Source organism: Mauremys reevesii, linkage group 8 (genome assembly GCF_016161935.1).
Source record: "Mauremys reevesii isolate NIE-2019 linkage group 8, ASM1616193v1, whole genome shotgun sequence".
Classification (NCBI taxonomy): Eukaryota; Metazoa; Chordata; order Testudines; family Geoemydidae; genus Mauremys; species Mauremys reevesii.
The window spans coordinates 72,014,383-72,038,820 of NC_052630.1; the positions used below are offsets into that span (position 1 = coordinate 72,014,383).

General features: G+C 41.7%; 1 protein-coding gene across 9 annotated transcripts in view; it reads right to left on the minus strand.

Moving 5' to 3' along the window:
- Nucleotides 1–3,129: 3,129 nt before the first annotated feature.
- The window catches only part of AGL (amylo-alpha-1, 6-glucosidase, 4-alpha-glucanotransferase), a 74,821-nt gene continuing 53,512 nt past the window's right edge, over nt 3,130–24,438 (minus strand). For all 9 annotated transcript variants that reach the window (XM_039483893.1, XM_039483895.1, XM_039483890.1 and 6 more), the window contains 9 exons: nt 23,552–23,777; nt 22,557–22,668; nt 22,123–22,258; nt 15,207–15,319; nt 10,087–10,298; nt 8,752–8,849; nt 6,537–6,624; nt 6,307–6,440; nt 3,130–4,301 (listed from right to left, as the gene is read on the minus strand). In XM_039483893.1, coding sequence (XP_039339827.1) covers nt 4,184–4,301; nt 6,307–6,440; nt 6,537–6,624; nt 8,752–8,849; nt 10,087–10,298; nt 15,207–15,319; nt 22,123–22,258; nt 22,557–22,668; nt 23,552–23,777 — 1,237 coding nt within the window. In that variant the 3' untranslated portion in view covers nt 3,130–4,183. The remainder of the gene's footprint in view (nt 4,302–6,306; nt 6,441–6,536; nt 6,625–8,751; nt 8,850–10,086; nt 10,299–15,206; nt 15,320–22,122; nt 22,259–22,556; nt 22,669–23,551; nt 23,778–24,438) is intronic.

Genomic DNA, 24,438 nt, shown 5'->3' on the forward strand with positions numbered 1-24,438 from the left:
GAGGATTTCGGGATTTTCAAACAGCAACAATTTTAAAAAAGATTTTCCATTAACAGTTTAAGATTTAAAAATTACTGTTGTGGAACTCCAGTGACAAAGTAAGAAAAACACAACTTTGTTAAATACTTTTATTTTATGCTGTTCACAGACAAATGAATTACATTTTTCTAAATTCGACAGTTGCTATGCTAGACTTAATCGTTTTCTATTACAACATGCAGTACTAGAATGATTCCTTGTTTTAAATATTTTCTCAAATTATCCATTTTTGATCAGTAAAAACTTATTAAATGAATGAAAACAGATTAGAAATAATGCACATTACTTGAATTGACAAAAAAGATCTGGTGAAGCAATGCCAGTAGGTCTCTGCTCCATAGCATACAGACCAAGAAACAGATTGGTACATGGCAGAGGTACAAAGTTCACATTCAGTTTAGCTACAAAAATAAGTATTTCACTGACCGTAAGTTTGAGTGATTAAGTTTTACAGTATATTATACCATGGTGTTAGCGTCACTATGGTTCAGGATCAGTCAACATTTCTAAATTACAGCCAGCTATTTTTAAAGGTGTTTATAACTTGGTTGTATACAGTATCCGGGGGTAGCAGTGTTAGTCTGTGTCCACAAAAACAACAAGGAGGCTGGTGGCACCTTAAAGACTAACAGATTTATTTGGGCATAAGCTTTCGTGGGTAAAAAACCTCACTGCATCTGAAGAAGTGAGGTGTTTTACCCACGAAAGCTTATGCCCAAATAAATCTGTTAGTCTTTAAGGTGCCACCGGATTCCTTGTTGTTTTTTGGGCTGTATACAGTTTACTTGGTGCTGAAGTCCAACACACATAATAAAATATTAGATCAACAGTTCTTCTCTCTTCCCTCTACCCCTCCAAATTAAATATAAGTCATACACTAGTCATTTTTAATATGTTCAGAGGAAAATTCAAGAAATGTTGCCTATGACTCTCTCACTTCATTCTTAAGTTGTCCAGTCTGACCAAAAGCATCAAAAAGAGTTTGAAATCAAAGCAAGGAGGATTGAATAGAAATTTAAAATCTAAATTTTCTTGTGTCCATGGGCAAAACCAGCCCATAATATATAATTTCCCTACTTTATTCTTAAAAGTATATATGTCACTAGAATTACATTCAGTTAGTGCAGAAATAGCATTTTAAACATGCATCTATTTGCAAAATTCATAATTAGCATAATATATATATCTGTGTACATCTGTGATTTCTCTTTTTAAATATTTTAATATCAAGTTAAAAATAAACTAGCAATGAGAAATGTATATTATGTTCGTGTTAACAGTGCAATTCACTAAACTTTTTAAAGTTAGCCATGATAGAATGGAAAGTTTTCAAGCATCATTTCTCCCAGATATTTCTTACATTTAGAGATTGTTATTGCAGTTAATATAATCCCAACCTATTTAGAACAATAATAGCTCTTCAAACTTCTTTCCAATTTCAAGACAGCCTTGTTGAATAAATCCCCCTCCCCAAAGTTATCCCACTGTACACTTTCCAATTCTACCCACAGTAATGAAGAGCTAAACTAGAAATAAACCCATAATTTTATGGGAAAGCAGTAACTTCTTACGTTCCTTATTTATCATTATTAAATATTTCAATAATAAAACTGTCTGAATTTCCTCAAATGCACACAAACACGTAAAATAGCATGCTGATTTATGATTGCATATAAATGTTCCTTTACTGGGCTGGTGCTGACTTTTCAACAAATACAATTAGTCAAAAACTGTACTCGAGAATGAAAATAATCTGGATCCTAATTGTGAAATCCTGATTACAAAAGGTATAAAGAATGAGATATTCTTTACATAACAGAACAATGAATCCTTTTCTTTTCAACTTACGTTTTTGTCTCATCTCTTATGCAATCTGTCAGGCTAGATGACAAAGTTTCCTAAAGAATCCATTTCAAACAGCTCACAACCTGAGCACAAAAGAAAATCTGAACGAGACAAATTTCCTTTAAGCATTACTTCCAATTATTTGAACCCATATTAAGGAAAGTCAATTATATAAAAATTTAAGAACACCACACTAATAATACAGAGTGACCTATAACCAATTACTAAACTATGAGTTCTATTCAACTAAAAACTCTATTATCGGGAAAGCATGATATTGCCTCATGTACCCAAACTAGCACGTCACACATATAAAAAACAGTGCTTAGATTAAAAAAGTGAATATGACCAGGTGATCTGAGTAGTGCAACTATAACCAATGAAGTACCATAAATTTAAATGATAACCTGAACAAAATTAAACTCTGGCTTCTAGAAAATAAATCTCTGAAATCCATCACAAATAAAACTGCATTGGACTTTTATCTTTAATCCGCTTGCCTAAATGCTTCTCTCAGCAGTTTGTTCTTAAATCCACCTCTACCCCAATATAACGCTGTCCTTGGGAGCCAAAAAAATATCTTACCATGTTATAGGTGAAAACGCATTATATCGAACCTGCTTTGATCTGCCGGAACGCGCAGCCCCGCCCCCTCGGAGTGCTGCTTTACCACGTTATATCCAAATTCATGTTATATCAGGTCGCGTTATATCGGGGTAGAAGTGTATACCTATAACTGTATTTTCTCATGAAGTAAGCAGATATGTGTCAACACCACATTTTAAATGTGTTGGGTAAATTTTAAAACATGAATGTAAAATATATATGAACTACAGAACAAGAAGAAGTATGGCAGGTTTGTATTTTCAAATCTGTATTGTCAGCCCATTTCTTCTACAATGTAATGCTGTATTTCCTTCTGTGATGTTGAAGGCATTACTGGCCAATCTAGCTGTTGTCTATTCATTACTTTAGGGACCGACAGAAGATTCAAATGGATACATTTCCCACCCCACCCACGTACCCAAAGTTTTGAAAAGGTTGGGTTGAGATCAGGTAAAGGTATTTGTGTGTCTATATATTACAGAACAAATGCTTTTATGGAAGTAACATTCAAGGGAAGAAAAGAAACAGCCAGCTGTCAGTACCCTTGCTCTTATTAGCATCACCTCCAAAGACTTTGGAATCAGACTGCCCCCTTTCTGCAACTGGGGTGGAACCCTGACACTGCTGAAGTCAAAAGGAGTTTTTCAATTGACTTCAACAGAGCCAGAATTTCACCCCCCAGGGAAGAAGACTACTCGAAGCAAGGGCTGAAATAAATTTACTATTCTTTCAAATTCATCATTAAGTTAGTGGGCTCCTGGATCCTTTGACCTCACCTGATATATGTACAGGGCATTACATGATAAAGTGTTTCTTCTGGTTTCCTACTGGTGGAACAAATTTGTTGACAGATGTATGTTATTTCAAACCAAATTAAATTCAAGAAATACAATTTGGCCATATGGCCCACAGCACAAAAAATAACCTATAAAGTATCTTACACAGGATACATCCACATCATTGCTCAGAATTACTGTCCTCAAATTTCATTTAAAGTTTGTGAAGATATTAATTTACTACAATTATCTGTAAAGAGTGAAAACTTTATTTTTTTAATGGAGTGTTCAGTTGAACATGGAAGAGAAGAAATTGTTAGGAAAAGCCACACAGTTCATCACAAAGGGACAAAACACTAATGAAAGTGCAATCTATGAAATGCACGACTGCAGCAGAAAACACATCACACTATCTATACCTGTACAATCTATTCTCCCCCATGATGAACGTGCATAGCATCTATTGATTAACTGAAAATATGGAAAAAGAGAACCCCATGAGTTTAAACTCAGATTTTTGGAACCACTTGGCATTCATATTCTAATTTGGAACCAGACAATTCTTCTAACATCTTGCTATGCAGGATATAGTTTAATTTAGTATGTGTACAATTCAAAAGCTATTTTAAATGCATTTGTGTACATTCTCCAAGTTGCTGCTTTATAAGCTTTTCTGTAACAAGTGTATATATCTATTCATACTAATGGCTTGATTTTCAGAAGTGCTGAGCAGCACTCTGAAATACCTCTTCCGTGAATGGGAGATACAGATACTAAGCACCTTTGGAAAAAATCAGACCATATAGTTATTTAAGTGACTGTGCAAAACATTTTCACTACAGTATGAGCAAACTGTTCATTTGTACCTTTTGAATACAAGTACATAGCAAATTTTACCAAGTAATCAAAGACAACTTTTACAAGTCATAAAGAACTTCAAGGATAACAGCAATTGACCAGGCTTGTGATTCACAGCTGAATGGACAATATTGCCCATTTTCATTTGTCAGCTCTGGAAGCCCCTTCCAGGATGACCTGGCCAAACAAACAAACAAAAAAAATAAATAAAAAAAATCCCAGTGTAAAATATGATTAATGCTGTATTTTGTAACAAATTAAAAGAACATTTCTCTTGTATGATTATACTTCTAACATGTTTTAAAAGTATGAGTCAATTAAGTCAAGTGTACAAAAGAAGAAATGCTCTCTTATTTTTATTTCATTGTGTTTAGCATTAACATATGACAAGGTACATTGTAATACTAAAACATGCGCATGTTGCAGGAGCTTCCTGAGACTCCAGGCAGGGAAGCGTTCAATAACCTGAGAGGTACAAGTTATCTTTGCAGTGCAACTGAAATAATGCAATCAGCATGATTTTGTGCATGCACATAAGGTTCTTACTAGCCTGACTTTTTTTTTATCCATACTATTTATGAAAGTGTATTTCAAGCTGTTATAAGATGTCCAAATTAAATGGTAAGTCTAGTTGTTTTAAATAAACTTCTATTTTTCACTTCTCGCTTCAGTTTTTCATTAACTGAATGAAACAAAGTATCTGGGAACACAAGGGCAATGTTGAGAGCTGCTTTTAAACATTAACGATAACACAGGAAAATAAAAACCACATATTGCCCATCATAGACATCCCAAGGCCACAAGTTTCGGCACGACCAATTCTACTTTTTGTTTGGTCATTGTATTTTGAGGTTGAGGATGGTGCTGGTCCTTTTGGCCTTTCATCTGCACTGGACACCATCCGTAAACTATGATGAATTAACCGTTCCTACAAATTCCTAATATTAGATTTTTTAGGTGCTATTCCTATGTAACCTAACTGCCATCATGATGCTATGAAAAAAACCTTCTAGGCCTCAGCTAATTTCGCCCCAATGTGAAAAATTGCTTAGGCAATTGGTCAGAGCCACAGGATCCTCAAACACAGGATCTTATACTACTACATCCTTCCTGTAGTTATATAGAAGCAAGAGTGGGTTCAAATAAAATGGAGTATGAGGCTTGAGAAACCCCATGCAAGGGTTTAAATTGATAATGGTGGGGAGCAAGGAGTCAGTTAACTCCCATCTCCCTCTGACTGGCCAATGGGTGTCAGCACACATGGGGAGGCAGAACACTCCCCCCATTTTATTCTAAAACTGTCCAGAATGTTGCAGGTCTAATCAAGTCTCCCACCCATTAAACTGGGTGAGTGGCATATTGAAGGATCTGTTTATCTAGAAATGCTTTGGGAGGGGTGAAAATGGGAATTATTCAGGATTATAGTGGAGAAGAACAAGTGTATAGAGAAAAAATATTGCAGCAAGAACAGGGAAGGACTAAAGAGTGGACAAGAGAACAAAAGGCCAGGGGGAAGATTAAGGAAGGCCATGTGCACTGTAGGAGAGTAAATGACTCTGTTTTCTTAATGAAGTAATATTTCCATTGTGCAGTGATGAGTTTCTGAAATGCAGTTCTATAGTAATGATTAATTGGCACATTCACGTGACCTACCCAATCAACTTCAGAAGTTATGTAATCCCATTTTATACAATTTAACGGTTATTTCCTTACATTATTTAACCTGTTGCGATCAGCCCTCAGACTGTTGAAAAACATAGATCTTGAGCAGTTTTGAAAGTACACATCCATATTTTTTCTTCTGCATCACATTTTTTGTTAGTCGTCTAGCAATTTAGACGTCAAATTCTGTTCTCTCAATAAATATTTTCTATTTATTCTTCTCCATGATTGATTTTAAAATTGCTCACTCACTTTGTGATAGGACAGATATTAAATATTTAAGATAAAAAAAGAGCAATGTTTAGCCTATTTTGAAGGCTGATGTAGGACTTAAATGGCACTCTGTATAGTGGTGACTTATACACTCAGAAAACACCAAATCACTGGTGCTTATTTTGTAGGTCTTAAATGCTCAAAAACATTTTTTGAAGAAAATTTGTGTGTGTGTCTATCTTTTATATGCAACTAGACATTGGACACCACTAGTTTGGATTAATATTTTAACTGTATGATGACCTACCTCTCAAGATGAACATAATGGCGAGAGAGAACATTCTTAATCAAAACCACCGTCTTTGCATACATCTCTGGACCAATTAATCTGGAAAAGTACAACTTTGCACGAAGGAAATATCCAATAGGCCAGAGCCATTCCTAAACAAAAAGATATAAGAGATAATATATTAGCTATCAATTTGAGATATCAACAGACTTTAATTTAATATGAAACTCAGGAATTTTAGAGCTTACAGGTCCTTGATGGTAATTAAAACCTTTGGCAACATTGTAGTTGTCACTGTCCAGGGCATTATCATATACTCCACAGTAAACCATATCACTGTAAGAAAGTAAAGGATTTAGACAAAGCAACAAGTTAAATAAAATTTATGCAATGCATTAGAGAAAACTCAAAAAAGATGGTTACTCACCTTTGTAACTATTGTTCTTCGAGATGTGTTACTCATATCCATTACAATTAAGTGTGCGCGCGCTGCGTGCACGATCGTCGGAAGATTTTTTTACCCTAGCAACACTTGGTGGCTTGGTGGAGGTGCCCCCTGGAGTGGCGCCCTTATGGCGCCAGATATATGCCCCTGCCGATCCAGAGCCCCCTCAGGTCCTTCTTGCCGGCTACTCTGACAGAGGGGAAGGAGGGCGGGTTTGGAATGGATATGAGCAACACATCTCGAAGAACAACAGTTACAAAGGTGAGTAACCATCTTTTCTTCTTCGAGTGCTTGCTCATATCGACTCCAATTAGGTGACTCCCAAGCCTTACCTAGGCGGTGGGGTCGGAGAGAGATGTCGCGTAGCGAAGGACCGCTGAACCAAATGCAGCAGCACCCCTGGACTGTTGCATAGTGGGAGACGAAGGTATGTACTGATAACCAAGTTGCTGGGATGCATGATAGCGGGCTTCCCTATAGATGGGAATGACTGCACCGGTGGTGCTGGAGGCTGCGACGGCCCCAACTCAGTGAGGGCAATTAAGTTGCGGGCCGTAGAGAAGGTCTCTGGGGTAGACGGCAGACCAATCTCGACCGTGGTGCGCACCGGGGAGCTCATATGCACCGGACTCAACGGCGCTGGAATTGATGGTACCGGAGTTGGAGCCTTCGCGGGGCGGTCCGGTACAGGACTTTGCTCCAAGGGGGGCACAGGCGGTGCCTGTGACTGGGCAGAAGCAGCAGGTTGCTTGTGCTGCTTCTTAGACCCCAGAGATAGCGAGTGGCGCTGGGCCAGCGTGGTGCCGGAGACGTCCGGTGCCGGGTCTTTCCAGTGCCAGAGGTGTGCTTCGGGCCGACGGCACCGGGTCTCTGCTCGGGCCCAAGGGCACCGGGCTAAATGCCGTTTCCATGGAGGAGCTAACTCAAATGAAAGTCCCGCTCCTTTTTTGTCCACAGCTTGAATGCCTTACAGATACGGCACTAATCTGTTTGATGGGATTCCCTCAGGCACTTCAGGCAGGAGTCGTGAGGGTCTCCCATAGGCATCAGCTTAAGACAGGCCGAGCAGGGCTTGAAACCCAGAGACCCAGGCATGAGCCCAGGTACTGGGAAATAGGGAGGGGAGGAACTGCCTTTCTTCCCAACAACTACATACACAATTTACTATTAACTACAACTAGAAACTACTAACAACTATACTACAAAACTAACTAGAGAAAAACGAGTAAAGAGTTAGGGAGTGGAGATCAGCTATGCCACGCTCCACAGTTCTAACGACCATCACGGGCGGTAAGAAGGAACTGAGTGGGCGCAGGGTCGGCAGGGGCATATATCCGGTGCTATAAGAGCGCGCCTCAGCCGAGCCACCGAGTGTTGCTAGGGTAAAAATCTTCCGACGATCGTGCACACAGCGCGCGCACACCTAATTGGAATTGATATGAGCAAGCAATAGAAGAATAATATGAATTCACATGGTTAGATGGTACTCAGCACAGCACAAGGGAGACAGTAAGGAAGGACCATTATATCGTGGCCCTAACAAGATTATAGTATTAATATTCTTCAGTGGTTAGTTTATACAAGACCAATTGCATCAATACTATGTACTACAAAGCTACAAGTATAGAACTCTATATTCAGTCCATAACTACAGTATATTGGTCACAATTCTGTCATAACTTATGCTCAAATTCTATGTGCTGCCTTTTTTCAAACTAATACTAATACTGTATAACCAGTTCTATTAGAAGTTTTTGAAAATTTAATGACCAACTTTTAATGGGAGCAAAATAGTAAATAAAATGGTGATTTTGTAAATAACTAAATGAATCTGAACTGGCTTTAGAACAGCTAAATAATCTTGACTAAAATAAATATATTATATAGTGTAATTAGCTAGTGCATTTCTTGAGGTATTTTTAATGAAACGAAACATATCAAAGTGAACTTCTTACTGTTATTCTGGTAACATGCTTAAAACTATGCATACTACACATCATGATCTCTAATATGCTTACTCTGGATCCAACGTCTTCATTCCCAGTGGACCAAGCAGCTTTTCCTCTGCTATCTCAAGAGCTTTCCAAGCTCTCTCAGGACTGAATATCTCAGGGGCCTGGCAGAATAACAGAGATTTAATCAATAAACTTTGCATTAAAAAAATTAGTATTGTTTATGAAATCAACAAACTGCATAGTGCACTTCAAACATTTCTATTACTTTTCAATATACTCATGGAGAAAACTACAGCCCTTTATAATAGATACAAAATGTATCAGGACTCCCCGGCTTCTGGCGGTCAGAGATTTAGGGACACCCAGCATGGGGTTGCGTCCCTGACCATCTTGGCTAACCACAGTGGATGGACCTATCCTCCATGAACTTATCTAATTCTTTTTTGAACCCTAGTTATACTTTGGCCTTCACAACATCCTCTGGCAACGGAGTATCACAGTTGACTGTGTGCTGTGTCAAGAAATACTTCCTTCTGTTTGTTTCAAACCTGCTGCCCATTAATTTCATTGGGTGACCCTGGTTTGTGTGTTATGTGAAGGAGTAAATCACACTATCCTAATTCACTTTCTCCAGACCATTCTTGATTTTATAGACCTCTATCGTATCTCCCCTTAATCATCTTTTCCAAGACGAACAGTCCTAGTCTTTTTAATCTCTCCTCATATGGAAGCTGTTCCCTGGCCCTAATCATTTTTGTTGCCCTTCTCTGTACTTTTGCCCTTCTCTGTACTGTTCTAATATATTTTTTTGAGATGGGGTGACCAGATCTGCACGCAGTATTCAAGGTGTGGGTATGCTATGGATTTATATAGAGGAATTATGATATTTACTATCTATCCTTTTCCACAATTTGAGGACTTCAGTAACTCAGACATAGGTTAGGGGTTTGTTATTGAAGTGGGTGGGTGCGATTCTGTGGCCTGCATTGTGCAGGAGGTCAGACTAGATGATCATAATGGTCCCTTCTGACCTTAAAGTCTATGAGTCTATAAATTCCATAAAGAGATTAAACAAAACAAAACCAAACAAAAAAGGCAATTTTCAGTTAACGCCATGCAAATGCATCTTCAGTACAGGAAGTTCCTTTCTAGATTTATCCTAATGACACATTGGTTAGCAGGCCCAAACATAATTAGGCAAGTCCTTTGGAAGAGGTTCTAGATGGGCTGATGCTGAAAGTTTATTAAAAAAAACCACTACTCCATTGAAGATACAAGTGTATTCCAAGCAATGGGTCCCTCCTGGTTTACCCCATGCAAATGAACCCCCTCAAGTTTAGTTCAATTCAATCAAAATAGTTAAAGGAGCTGTGACTATGAACATGTTTTTCCACTCACCACAACCATTGCTACAGTAAAATTTGGCCTGAGCTGGTAATCGCACCAAGGACTTGAAGCTCCATAGCTGTCCTTGTATATGCCACGCTTGTGAACCAGATTTGGATGTTTTTCATTAGGATCTGCTGGGTTCTCAGAGACAAAGAACAGCTTTTCAAAGTGCCCTTGAATCTTCCCGTTCCACTCGTCATATGTGATGGTTTCCTTTTTTCCTGAAAAATGTTAATATGCAGGATTTGTTTTCTAGTAATAAGTCTACGCCTCTCCTTAGTTTTGTAAATATTACTGACTCCTGCATACTTGAAGTCTTAAGAAACTTCTACGGCTGCTGATAAAATAAGGAATGGCCATTATAACATGTAGATTAGTATAAAAGTGAAAACTGAAGGTTATGCCAATGACCCCCAAAATGCTTTCAAGGATATCCAGGTTATCTAGATTCAAAAGCTTTTCCCTTGATAGTGTGGATTGAAATCTTATCAATATTGGGAATAAAACAGTATTAGGGGAGTAGATTTTAAACATGGCTTAATACTGGTTCAGGCCCAAAGGGTTTGCCTGGCTAGTCTGGATGGGGAGTAGCCATTTTAAGAAATGGTGTAGTTAAACAAGGCTCTACTAGTTAGCTTGCAGTCTAGCACATGGTTATACCTCATTCAGACTAACCAGAAAATAGTGTTTAAACTGTTATTATGAACTAGTTTTTCAACAGAATTTAAAAAAATACAGTTTAGGTTTTTTTAAACTGTTGCATCAAGATGGACAAAAGCTAAGTGAATCCAAAGCCAGGGGCTAGGAGGGGGTAAATGTTGTATTTTTTGCTGAAAAATGAGATGTAGAAGATCTTGTTTTATATCGGTTTATGTCTAGTCTGTCTTCCTCTGGGGTGCGATTTAAACATAGACCAACTATGAATGCACCAGATCTGCTTGGTTTTTTAGGTTGGGTTTTCTCCTTAGGTGAAAACTAATAGTAGTAGCCTCTGTTATATATAACAATTGTTAAAATGCTCTGTGAATAAATCTCTAGTTTTTCAGGACACATTTTGACAGGGCCAGGGCTGCCCGGTGGGGCGGGGGGGGTGGGGGCAAGTGGGTCCTTCACTCGCTTTGGGGGCCCCGGAAAACTCTCGTGGGCAGGGCCGGCTTTAGGAAGTGTGGGGCCCAATTCGAACAGTTTCGGTGGGGCCCTGGCAGGGATGACTTATTTTTTTAAAAGTAAAAACACACGTGGGGCTTGTACTCACCGGTGGTGCTCCGAGTTTCGGTGGCACTTCGGCGGCGGGTCCTTCACTCGCTCCAGGTCTTCGGCGGCACTGAAGGACCTGCCACCGAAGACCCAGAGCAAGCGAAGGACCCGCCGCCGAAGTGCTGCTGAAGACCCGGAGCACCGCCAGGTGAGTAAAAATTAAAAAGGCGACTCTAGCCAGGGAAGGGGTTCTCACTGGGCGCGGGGCCTGATTCGGGGGAATTGGTGGAATAGGCCTAAATCCGTCCCTACTCGCGGGGCCCGGGCCCCTGGAGCTTCTTCCGCTCCGGATCTTCAGCAGCAATTCGGTGGCGGGGGGTCCTTCCACCCCAGGACCCGCCGCTGAAGTGCCAGGCCCCCGCCGCCGAAGACCCCGGGCCCCCTGAATCCTCTGGGCGGCCCTGGACAGGGCAACAGACTACTTCTTTTACAACAACTAGCATAGATACCTGTCAATATTTAAGAGACTCCTTAAGGTTAAGTATTCATCATTTTCCCACCCTTGTCCCTCTAAAAAGCTCAGGTCAATGAAACTAAAATGTATTCCTATTTTCCACAAATATCCCTTTTAAAACCTTTCAGTGCTGACTGGTACCCACTGCAAACTGACTAAAGGATAGATTATCTGGTCTGCTTGGTGTTCAATGCAAAAGGTGTGGACAAGGCCACAACTTTCCACTTGGAGATTCTCCTGAGGTAAGAGGAAACAGAGTTTTGCTGAAGTAAGTACTACTGAATTTGGTTCAATGTCACTTTGACCATGTCACCCCTCTCTTTGCATCTCTCCACTGGGTCCCTCTTCTCTACTGTATCAAACATAAGATACTTGTTTTCACTTTTTGGGCCCTTTGCAGCCAACTCCCACCCTATCATCTCTCTTCAGTATTGAAAGATCAACTCCAATCAGCCCCAGAATACCAGCCTCTGTCACCCACTTGTCGAATTTTCAAACAAGTATTTTTATGCTTTCTCCCATGCTGCCCTTTATGCTTAGGAGGAGCTCCCTGTAATCATCTGTAAAGCCACTTCACTGTTCTTCTTCAAATTTCTTTTCTTTATCCTCCTGATCTCTTAGGTGCATAGGGCATCCACCAGTTTCCAACATTTAATTTAATTTTTGCTGGCCTATTCTGAGATTCATGCTGATGGATTTGGCTTCTCTCCACTGTTCCATATAACATTTCTCTAGGTTGCTCTCTTTTCTCTTTCCAGATAGTGTCCATATTATCACTTGACATAGACGTTGTGTTGGTGGCATCCTTAAAGCATGTCCTAAATATGCCCATCACTGTCTTCTTACCACATTTGATACTTTACATTAGAAATTCTAAGGAGAACAAATTCAGTGTTGCAAGAAATTCTTTTCACTGAACTCTGAAGATATACAAAGTAAATGTCTGTGAAAGGAGTTGATCTGATCATCAATTTCTATTGTAGATTTCCATGACTGCTCCATAAAGGAGGACAGACATGAAGCCAGTGTTAAAAAAATTGTATTTTTCTGTTAGTCATGCTGCTTTCCCAAATCTTTTCAAGTTTATAAAAATTGTCTGCTGCTCTTAATATTCAATGCTTGACATCTAGCATGGTGCCACCATCATTGAACATCTTACTCCCTAGACATGTAAAATGACTTACTTCTAGTGTTACCCTATCTACTCTGGTTGCTTTTGGGACATGGATAGCAATTTATTTTCTGTTCCCCTTGTTGCTGAACAAACCAACTTGCTTTTTGCTGTATCTGCCAAAAGCTAGGCCTTTTCTTCCTTTAAGCAATGTATCGAACTAAGCAGGACGATGTCATCAGCGAAACCAGCAATTGTGCTTTACCATTTGTCCATAAAACTCCTCAATTGCTCTCTGGGGCTACTTTCCACATAACATAGTCAATGACCAGTGCAAACAGTGTGGATATTAATACACTCTTGTTTTACTCCAGTTGTCACTGCAAACCATTGGCTGATGATGTCACCATCTCTGATGGCACATCATCATATAGATCCTTGATTATTCTAATTATTTTTGCTGGTATTTCATAGTATGCCATAATTTTCCAAAGACTGCCTCTCTGGATGCTATCAAAATCCTTCTAGAAATCTATAAAAAAATGTATCACAAGGTGCTTGCCATTCCACACTTTGTTCTATAATATGCCTGAGAACAACAATATGATTTGCACATCATCTGAATGATCTAAAATCTTCATGTTCTTCTCCAAGTTGGAATATGTTTGTTTTTTGATACATTCCAATAGGATGTTCAAACTCCTCCTTGAAACTCTTCTGTGCCATGGTACCTACAAAAGCCTTCAAACTGTTAGGCTGCTGAAGTGCGGAGACTACAAACCATCATGCTAACTAATACTGTCTCATTGTTTCCTTGTACTCTCCCATCTATCTGGGATGGTTTGGGGTGCAGGCTGCCCCAGGGCTATGGCAGGGAGAGAGGATTTCCCCTAGTTCTCTTTCCCTGCAGCAGCACCTGGACTGGGTGGGGGTGGGGGAAGAGGTGCCTCTCCCCCAGCTGCAGCAGGTCTGGGCCAGGGCATCTCTTCCCTGGCCATGGCCGGTCAGGGCCGGGGCCAGCCTGGGGCGCCTCTCCCCTGGCTGCAGCAGGAACGGGGCTGGGGGAGGGATGCCTCTCCCGTCTGTGGCAGGTCCAGGGCTGGGGGAAGATGCATCTCTCCCTGCCGCAGCCCTGAGCACCTGCACGGCATTTAATAGGCTGCCGCGCAGCTTAGAGGGACTTAGAATGTAACACCAATAAAACTTTTTTCCTCCATGTGATTTATCAAAAGCATGTTACGAATATAGTTGGTTGTTGTGTAGAAGATATCTTTTACTTGTAAGAAATCAGCCAAAAGCAAGCAAAAAAACCCCAGAAGGGCAACTGAAGCCATATGTTAGATTCCATCTGCAATATTTCTATTTTTGTAGTATTATGTTGTAGGCAATTTCTAGAAACTAACCCTTGATATGAATTAAACAAGCAGACAGGTCAGAGATTGAGGATAGAAATTAAGGCTAATTTTAAATTAATTTGTAGGTCATCAGGCGCTGCATGCACTTTAAGCTCGTCAGTGATTCAAGTTACCTACAGTAGGGTGAAGCATACAAATTAAACAAACTGGGCTCTGAGAACACAGCTATGTGTGGTACCTGAGGCAGCAAATCAGGGAAGGAGCTGCAGACATTACAAATCAAAATTGTAAGCAATATTTATCAAGTACTGAATCATAAACAGTCCCACTCAAGCCATGGATTAAAAAGTTTAAAAGAAAAATGAGTTGTTAATTCCATGATTAAATAAAAGCTGAAATATCTAGGATGACAGATGCTGATGGTAGTATTCTTTCTGTATTTTGTAGTACTGCATAAAGGAACAGTTAAAATAGTTGCTTCCCAGGGTTAATAATTATTTTGTTAAGAGGTTTTAAACAGCTTACATATTCAGTCTCAGTAATACGTACTGAATTCTCCACAGAAAGTATCGTAAAAAGAGCATACAGTACCAACAACTGAAAATTAATCTTTCACTTAACTCTTAAGAGGTCTTATAACTACTGTCATAATCAGCTCAAACTAACAAGTGAATTCATAGCCATATCGGTACCCCACAGAAGGAGAAAGCTGGGCTAGTGAGGTTTAGTTATATACCCTACAAAAAAGTGTGTTTTGTGGGCTTTGCATAGATTTTGCTACTTAGATGCAAAACAACAATTAGCCTTATCCTGAGTTTTATGAACACCCATTCCCCAAACATAATGTTTAATAAAATGTTCACAAGGTAGACAGATTGCAAGACAATATTGACCCTGGTTCAATTATCATGGTTCTACACTGATCACACATTTGTGAGATAAGCCTGCTTACCATGCCTTTTTAGGGTGACTCCCTGATAAGGAAACACTTTTTTCTTTGACAACTCCAGCAGCCAACGAATAGTTGATTTACAAAGGCCAACAATTTCCACAGCAGATCCATCTCTAAGATGAAAAAAGAACAGCTACTCATTTTAAGAAGAAATGTAAATGAAGATATTAGGTCACAGACTTTTTATGCAGATACCAACGTTTGAGGATTTCCTCCCCCATGAATATACTCAAACCTCTAAAAAACAAAGATTCATTACTGTCAGTTTAAACTCACATTTGATACTCTAGAAAGTGAAACTTCTTGACAAATCATTAATATATCTCCCTTCCATATACAGAGGCATACACCATTCCTGATGCCCTCCCCAGACACTTTCCATTACCTCCCGGCATCTGTGATAAGCCCAACCCAATTTGCTCTAACTGAATACTTCAATCTTCAATTTCTGCCAAGAAACTGGAAACACAAATGACTATTGTGGGCAAAAAGGAGATTTAGTTGCCAGTCATCCAAATACTGACAGCATCATATCACTTTTGGTTCTCTCCTAGTAGCCTCATGTACATATTAAAATAAGGTGGGATGGGAAGGGCAACAGTGTCACTAGACAGGCCTGAGGAAGATAAACAAAATGTCCAACATGATTCTCTGAAAAGCAGAGAGCTACTCAAATGGCATCCCATCTAACTCAGCGAGGGTTCATCTGTGGAAGGGCTTGATGCGCTCCAGGTAGAAAGCCAGGGCGTGTCTGACATCTAGAGCGTGCAGCCGCCTCTCCTCATTGGTCTTTGGAGAGAACACCGGAAGTAAGATATCCTGGTTGACATGGATGTGCGACACTACCTTTGGCAGGAAGGCCAGATAGGACCACAGCTGGACCTTGTCATTGTAGAATACTGTGAATGGAGGCTCCGAAGTGAGGGCTTGAATTTCAGAGACACATCTCTCTGAGGTCATAGATACAAGGAATGCATCCTTCCATGACAAATGAGAAAGGGCAGACCCGTGAGCCTGCAGAAGACCAGGTTGAGGTCCCATTGCGGAACCAGGTCCTGGATCAGTGGAAATAGTCTTCCAAAGACTTTCAGAAACTTGATCGACATCTTATGTGAGAACACCGATCTACCATGGATGCAAGGATGGAAGGCTGATATGGCAACCAGGTGCATCTTGATCGAAGAGAAGGCAAGAAACCCTGATGCTTTTAGTGAAGCAGGTAATCCAGGATGGACTGCAGAGATGACTGGGTCGGGGAAATATTCCACTCTGAGTCCCAGGAGGAGAAACACTTCCACTTTGCTAGGTAAGTTGTTCTAGTGGAAGGCTTTCTACTCTCCAAGAAAACCTGCTGTACCTGACCAGAGCAAGCTTGTTCCTCTGCATTCAGCCACGCAACATCCAAGCTGTGAGGTGGTGAGAGGCGAGGTTTGGGTGCAGGAGTCGACCGTGATCCTGCGAGAGTAGGTCTGGGAGGCTGGGAAGTGGCCATGGGGCTGCAACGGCCACGTCCATGAGCACGCTGAACCAATGCTGGTGAGGCCATGCTGGGATGATCATAATGACCCGTGCCTTGTCCATCTTGATTTTTCGAGAGGACTTTGCTGATGATCAGAATTGGCGGGAAGATGATCATCAGGTCTCCTGACCAAGACAGGAGAAAGACATCAGAGAATGAGCCTCTGCCGAGGCCTTGGAGAGAAAATTGATGACACTTTCTGTTCTATCTGGTGGCAAACAAGCCCACGTGGGGAGGTCCCTACTTCTGAAAGAGCATTCTGATGACCTCTGAACACCTGTACCACACTACTGGACAGCTGGTGCAGTGTACCGAGATGTGCTCCCCAACTGAGGTCGGATGCATCTGAAAAGCAGGGAGACAGTGTATCGCAAACGGCACACCTTCCAACACCAGAATTGGGTCAGACCACCCGAGAGGCAGAAAGGTAAGTACTCCCGGGAGGATCGTGATGACCTTGTCTAGGTGATGTCTGGCTGGGGAATAGAGCAATGCCACAACTGGATGAGATGCAGCCTGAGTCTCCCACGTTGGACAATGTACGTACATGCTGCCATGTGCCCTCTGAGCCAGACCCTGACCCATGGTGAGAGGATGGGCAGTGATGCTGGCAATCAGATTTGACATTGCCCTGAACCTGGCCTCTGGCAGGAATGCTCTGGCTCAGATAGTGTCGAGCACCACTCTGATAAAATCTATCCATTGGACCAGGCTCAATGTTGATTTTTGTTTATCAATAGGCCGAGAGCTTGATGTTGCACTGGACCTGGACCCTGAAGCGGCCCTGGATGAGCCAGTCATCGAGGTATGGGTAGATCTGGATACCCTGATGTCTAAAGTAGGCCTCCACCACCGACATGCATTTCATAAACACCCTTGGCACTGTTGCTAGGCTAAAAGGTAGCAGTGCAAATTGGTAGTGGGTGGTCCCAACTACGAAACGTAGGAACAATGTGTGTCTGTGAAATATCAATATGTGGAAGTAAGTGTCTTTCAGGTCAAGTGCGGCATGCCAGTCTCTCAGATCCAGGGAAAGAATGATGGAGACTAAAGAGAATATATGGAACTTCAATTTCTTAAGATACTTGAGGCTCCACAGGTTGAAGATGGGGTGTAGACCCCCCTGGGCTTTTGGGATAAAAAATAGTGGGAGTAAAACCCTTTCCCCCTCAAGTGCAGAGGGACTTCTTCCACAGCTCCCACCTGCAGAAAGCTCTGCACCTCCTGAGCGAGCAGATGCTCATGAGAAGGGTCCCTGAAGAGGGACGGGGAGGAAGAGTGGGATAGAAATAAACTGGAGGACATATCCCCCTGCAACTGTGCTGAAGACCCACTAGTCCAACATTATAGAGGATCAGGCAGGGAGGAAGGGGACAAATAGAAAACAACAGGGAAGCAGGATCCAGGACACAGGCAGGAAGGTCGCCCTCACGTGCACCCTCAAAATGCCTGCTTGTTACCCGGTTGGTTATGGGTGAAGCTCAAGTGAGCTGAGGTTGTCAGCTGATGGCCTTGCCAGTGCTTATAGCTTTTTCCTTCTTGCAGAAGGGTGCTGATCGATGTTGGCTCCTGAACCTGTGCAGCTGTTGCGGCTTAAACCACTTCCTTGCCGGCCCTGGCATGAAAAGGCCCAGGGAGTGCAAGGTAACCCTCGAATCTTTCAGGCCATATATATTTTACTGTCTGTTTGCTCTGAAAACAGTGCCAGGCCATCGAAAGGGAGGACCTCGATGGATTGTTGAACCTCCATTTATAGGCCTGATGACTGCAAACCAGGATGCATGCCTCACAGAAAGGGCTGAAGCTACGGTCCAGGCCGCAGAGTCTGCCACATCTGAGGCTATTTAGAGGGCTGCCCTGGCCAGAGCTCTGCCCTCATCTAGGATAACCAGGAATTCCTTCCTGGGCTCCTCTGGCAGCAAATCTGCAAACTTGGCCATACTATTTGGCAGTCCATAATCATAACCATAACGGCCAAGTAAAGCCTGACAGTTGGCCACTCTTGGCTGGAGACCAGACGTAGAATAAATTTTTCAACCAAAAGAGATCGAGCCTCTTTGCTGCCTTGGTCTTAGGTGTCAATCCTGGTTGGCCCTGTCCATCATGTTCATTGGCTGCCAACACAACCAGTGAGCTTGGAGCAGGGTGGGTATAAAAATACTCATACCCCTTAGCGGAGATGTAGTATTTTCTTTCCAACTGCTTGGAAATGGGGGGCAGGGAGGAGGGTGTCTGCCACAGGGCCTTAGTAGTTTTTACCACTCCTTCGTGCACTGGCAATGCCACCTCGGAGAGGGCAGCTGCACTTAGCACATTGAACAGGTAGTCTGAGGACTCCACCAGTTCCTCAGCTTCCAGCCCCAAGTTTGAGGCGACCCTCCTTAAAAGCTTCTTGTGGGCCCTTGCATCATCCAAACTGAGTGAGAGGGCCCTGCTATCGCCTCATCAGGTGAAGATGATCAGGAAGCAGGTATAGGTGGGTCTGCCAACTCCACCACTTCTGCTAGGGGCGCCTCGGCCGAGGCTGGTTGACCCCGACTCTGCATCTGAATCAGGGCAGGAGACTGTTACAGATTGTCTTTCAGATGTCCCCAAGACCGGCCCAAGCCCTGCGATGGGTGGGGAAACCCCCAGGGGTTCCATAGTTGCAGGGGGCTGGCCACTGGCGTTCGGGCCATGCTGCCACTGCTGGCCCAGAGGGGAATGCCGATGCTCTGGGTGGGTGGCTGTGGCCTATGGGCAGGTTCTCCTCCTCGCTGTCCAAGGGAGAGACTTGTCTGGGGGACTAGGACAGTACCGGGGCCACATGTCTACCTTGAGCCCATTGGCTCTGGGCACGGACTTCCATTGGAGGACCTGTACGGGGGCAATGGCTCTCGGTGCCGCAAGCCTGGTGATTGGTGGCTCATCCTTAGAGAGTGATGCTGCTCCATAGATCGTGAGTAGGAATGGGAGTGAGAAGACCGACGTCATGCCAGCAGTGAACCATACCGGCGATCTGGCAACCAGTGATGGGGCGCCAGGGACCTATGTCTTGACCCTCCGGAATGGTGCTGAGAGAGAGGCTCGGGTGCTCCTGGCACCAGGGCTCTGGGAGTGTCATCCCTCTGTGCGTCTGCGCCAGACCACTGGCAACTGACACCTACAGTCTGAGGAATGCTGCCTAGAGAGTCTGGGGTCAGAAACTGGCAGGTAAGCCGACCCGGTGGCACTGTTCCAGTGAGCGCTCGCTGGGCACTCCCTGCAGCGAGGAACAGTGCCGCAGTAACGGTGACCGCTAGAAGGGTCCCAAGGCAGGTTTACCCCTTGAATGGGGTATCTCAATGGCTGGTGTGGGCAGCACCGGATGGGACAGATGTCCTTAGCGGCCTGAAAGGCCTCTGGTGTAGACAGCACAGCCAGGTGCCAAGTGCCTCTGCCCCTTCCGAGGTGGTAGGTGGGTCTTGAATTGGGCTCAACAGCTCAGTGGGAATCTGAGCCTGGTCACCATCTGGAGGGGAAGAGCTGCCCCGCACATGTCTTTGCTCTCCTCCAGATCTCTCTTTCCCATTACAGGACGTAGGAGAACACCCCTCCCGGCCTTTCTTTCCTTTTAAGCTGGTACCTGGGGATGGGGATTGGTGCCAGTCAGAGGTCGCTGCTGGCAACATGTTCCACACCAAGGCCACAGTGCTTGGAGAACAGTCCAATCTTGTCGGCTCCGAGGCCGGTGCGAGGGCCGACTCCGCAAGAAACGCTCGGAGACGAATGTCCTGCTCCTTTCTGGTCTGTGGCCTGAAGATCTTGCTAATATGACACTTGTCGCTCACGTGGGTTTCCCCTAAACACTTGCAGCCTCTATGGGGATCACTGACTGGCACAGGCTTTTTGCAAGTCACAAGGTTTGAAGCCTGGGGACCGCGGCATGCCCCATCCCTAGGCTGAGTCCCATATGGGACTAATTATTTCTAATTTAACACTAAGGGAATTATTAACTATACAACCTTAAACAACTATATACAACAAATTCACTACTAGACACAATAGTGACAGGAAATCGTGCCAAAGCAAGGAGACTTTCCAGCATCATCACTGGCGGAAAGAAGGAATTGAAGGAGGAGGGAGCCGGTGGTGCTTCTTATTACTGGTGCAAATGCGTGCCACTCCAGAGGGTGCCAGAGATGGTCCCCTACGGATACTATTGAGGGAAAAATATCTGGAACCAGTCCATGTAGCGAGCTCACACACCAACACAGTGTAATGGACATGAGCAAGGACTCAAAGAGCCACCAAACAGACATGGTATTCGATTTTGTGGAAAGACATTGAACTATTATTGCAAAGCTTTCAAATACCTTTCCTTTCCTTGCACAACTGCAACTGATCTGAGCAACCTTATTTCTCCTGTCCTGTGTCAAAGCCAGAGAGTCTGCACCAGTTTAAAGGCATATAGTAACATCTTTTAAAAAAGTTTCATCTATCTAAAATTGAATAGATGTCAGCAGAATACAGAGCTTTCACTGACATTTTAATATTAGCATTAGAGAAGGAGGATATGAAAGAAACCTTTGCAAATATTTCAAGTTCTACATATGGTAGCACTCAAATCCCACAACAAGCATCAATATAGAATATTACTGGGTATTTTCTCAACAACATCTAAATAGTTAACTTTTCTAATTTAGTACTACAGCAGTGTAATTTACATCAGACATGAAGAGTTAACATTATATTTGAATAGCATATTGAACTGAGTATGTCAACAGATTATGTTTTGCAATGTTCTTTTCCTCTGAATCTGCATGGTACTGTGGAAGCCAGTAAATAATTAACAAGGTTTGAAGAGATCTTAATGAATGTTAGTTAGCAAGAGTCAGGCCATACTGTAACCCTAATGACGTGAGATTTGTAGAAGCAAGATAATGTAAGACAGAGTGAACTGTGTGAAAGTATTACGACCTTGCAATGTGCAGTCTTGCTTTTTCTAGTGAGATAGCAGAAAAGCTTATGTATAAACAAAATGTAGTTGTTGCTTTTTACTGTCTGTATTATTGCTAGAAATTGTCTGAAATAACGGTATAAAGGCTTGATGTAATTGTTTACCAGTTGAGAGACCTGTCCAGGACCCTCTATCCTATGGCACTCTCTCCCTCCATGGTAATTACTGGAGAAATAATAAAGTATTTAATTTTGCTGCACCCAAACAAAAAGCGAGAACTGAGTTTTTCTTCGACAGTACACAGAAGGTTTCTGTTAATGTTTTATAATACTCAAATAGAATTCAGAAGGGTTTGGAATATTTCACATATCACTCCATGTTTTATTACTGGTGGCATGGTGGAGAGCAAGGATCTCACTATGCAAGAAGCTAAACTTTGACTTATTCTAAAGTTATACAATACAGCTTATAGTTTGTACCTTGGAGTAGCTGGAATTCCTTTGTTGCGAGCTCTATCACTCTCTCCCATTTTATCCATCCATGTGCCACAATTAAAGCGGTTCCCTCCAAAGACAAAACCAGTTTCATGGTCGACACCTACAGTCACATTAAAACCTACCCAGCAAGAAAATCAGAATGAAGTCAGCTTGTTTCTAAAGAACCACTGAAAGAAAAAGGTGAAGGTCTTCCTAGAACCACCACATACATTTTTGTAATGGATATGCTAATATTATTTACAGAGTACTCATGCCAGAATAGCTGAAATTAAAGTGTTAACACGTGTATTTATAACATTACATTGTTAGATGCACTGAATGTAAAGATAGTTTTGCAGAAATTAGCTTAACTAAAAGAAAAAATCTGTACAACAATTTTACTCACATATAAACAAGTTAAGTAACACGTTACTTACCTTCATCCCTCATATTTCGATCTAACTGTGGACCAGCATTCCTTTCTCGGAATTCTATGCCTTGCATATGTTGTTGCATAGCTTCCTGTATTACTTCATACAGTGGTTGGTCCTGGTTTGTTTGTTTGTGTGACAAAGGAGAAATCCGAATATTACATATAGCCTTTTTGTCTAAGTACTTAAACTTTTCAGATTACTATACTTTACAAGCAATCCAACAGGAATCCAATCAATGAGTTTGCCTTTTTTTTTTTAATTGAAATGTCAAATGTTGAAAAAAATGGAGAAAACTAAAAATGGAGAAAACTAGAAATAAAACTGGTGACTTTTTTTGCCCTGTTTCAAAAAGTTTTATTTTCCATGATCCATCGTGTGCTTGATATGAGTAATCGAACTGTGTGGCAAATAACCAAAATGTCGAACACCCTTGTTTTACTGCACATTCCACCAAAAATGACAGATAATTTTTATAGCTATAAAACAGGGGTAGGCAACCTATGGCACACATGCTGAAGGCAGCACACAAGCTGATTTTCAGTGGCACTCACACTGCCTGGGTCCTGGCCACGGGTCTGGGGAGCTCTGCATTTTAATTTAATTTTTAAATGATGCTTCTTAAACATTTAAAAAATGTATTTGCTTTACATACAACAATAGTTTAGTTATATATTATAGACTCAGAGAGACCTTCTAAAAACGTTAAAATATATTACTGGCACGGAAAACCTTAAATTAGAGTGAATAAATGAACACTCAGCACACCACTTCTGAAAGGTTGCCGACCCCTGCTATAAAATCTTCCATGAAGCCCTCCATTAATAAGCCAACACTGTCCCTCAAAATACTACGAATACTGTCCCCAGTAAAAGCTGACCTCTGTAAAAATATTTAAGTAGGAGAATGTGCTGAATAGTGACTCTTTTGGTTTTTTAGGATTTAATTTACTTACAATTATGTTTGTAATATGTAAACAGCTTATTAGAAATTATCTTTACCAATGTGCCTGCAGGCTGAGCAGGAGAATCATCTGTAGGATACATTCTGGAAACAGGACACTTGAGAATGTCTGTGCCATTTGGAACAATTTTACAGTAATCCTGTATACACTGAAGCCACCACCACACAGCATCACGGCAATTGAATCTGGCATGGGTCCCTTGGCCAAGCAGATTGGGAATAAGACCATGTCTCATGGTACTAGCAAATGCTAAAATTATGTTCCTTTAAAAAAAAATAAAAAATTATCCAATATACATTGTATTGGTTTTCAAGTTAGTGAAAGTTCCAAGTAGGAAACTAAAAAATACAATATATTTTTATACCAAGATATGTTGGGGGGAAATTAGGATTGAATGGCAAATGTCAACATCCTGGTGTTTCATGGTACAAAGGTGACTACACATAATACGAGCTTTTTAAAAAAATAACCATCCATATACTCAATAATGCCAACCAATGCAAACATGGAAGGATATATTTAAAGGTGTATGCTCAGTCTTTCACCCGCCCCTCAATACCTCCACGATATAGCAGAGTTCTAAACAGAACTGTGTTTTGGAATGCTTAACATTTCAGCTGCATTTTATATCGACTTTAAAATTAATATTGAGTCCTTGATCCTAAATGAATTTTTCCTGTATTTGTAAAAAACAACAGATTAGGAATCTTATAACTGAATAAAACCAAGTGCCTTAGCAAAGTTCAAAAGGAATGCCTGATCATGTATGTGACACTCTTAAATGGTACTGTCTTCTGATCCTTTCAAAAAGGGAAAGGAGGCAATGGGGGAAGATAATTTATCATATATATGAGATAATTTCTGAATACAGGGATCAGTCTCGGACTCTTTACATCAGGCAAAGCCTCCATGGACTTTAATGGG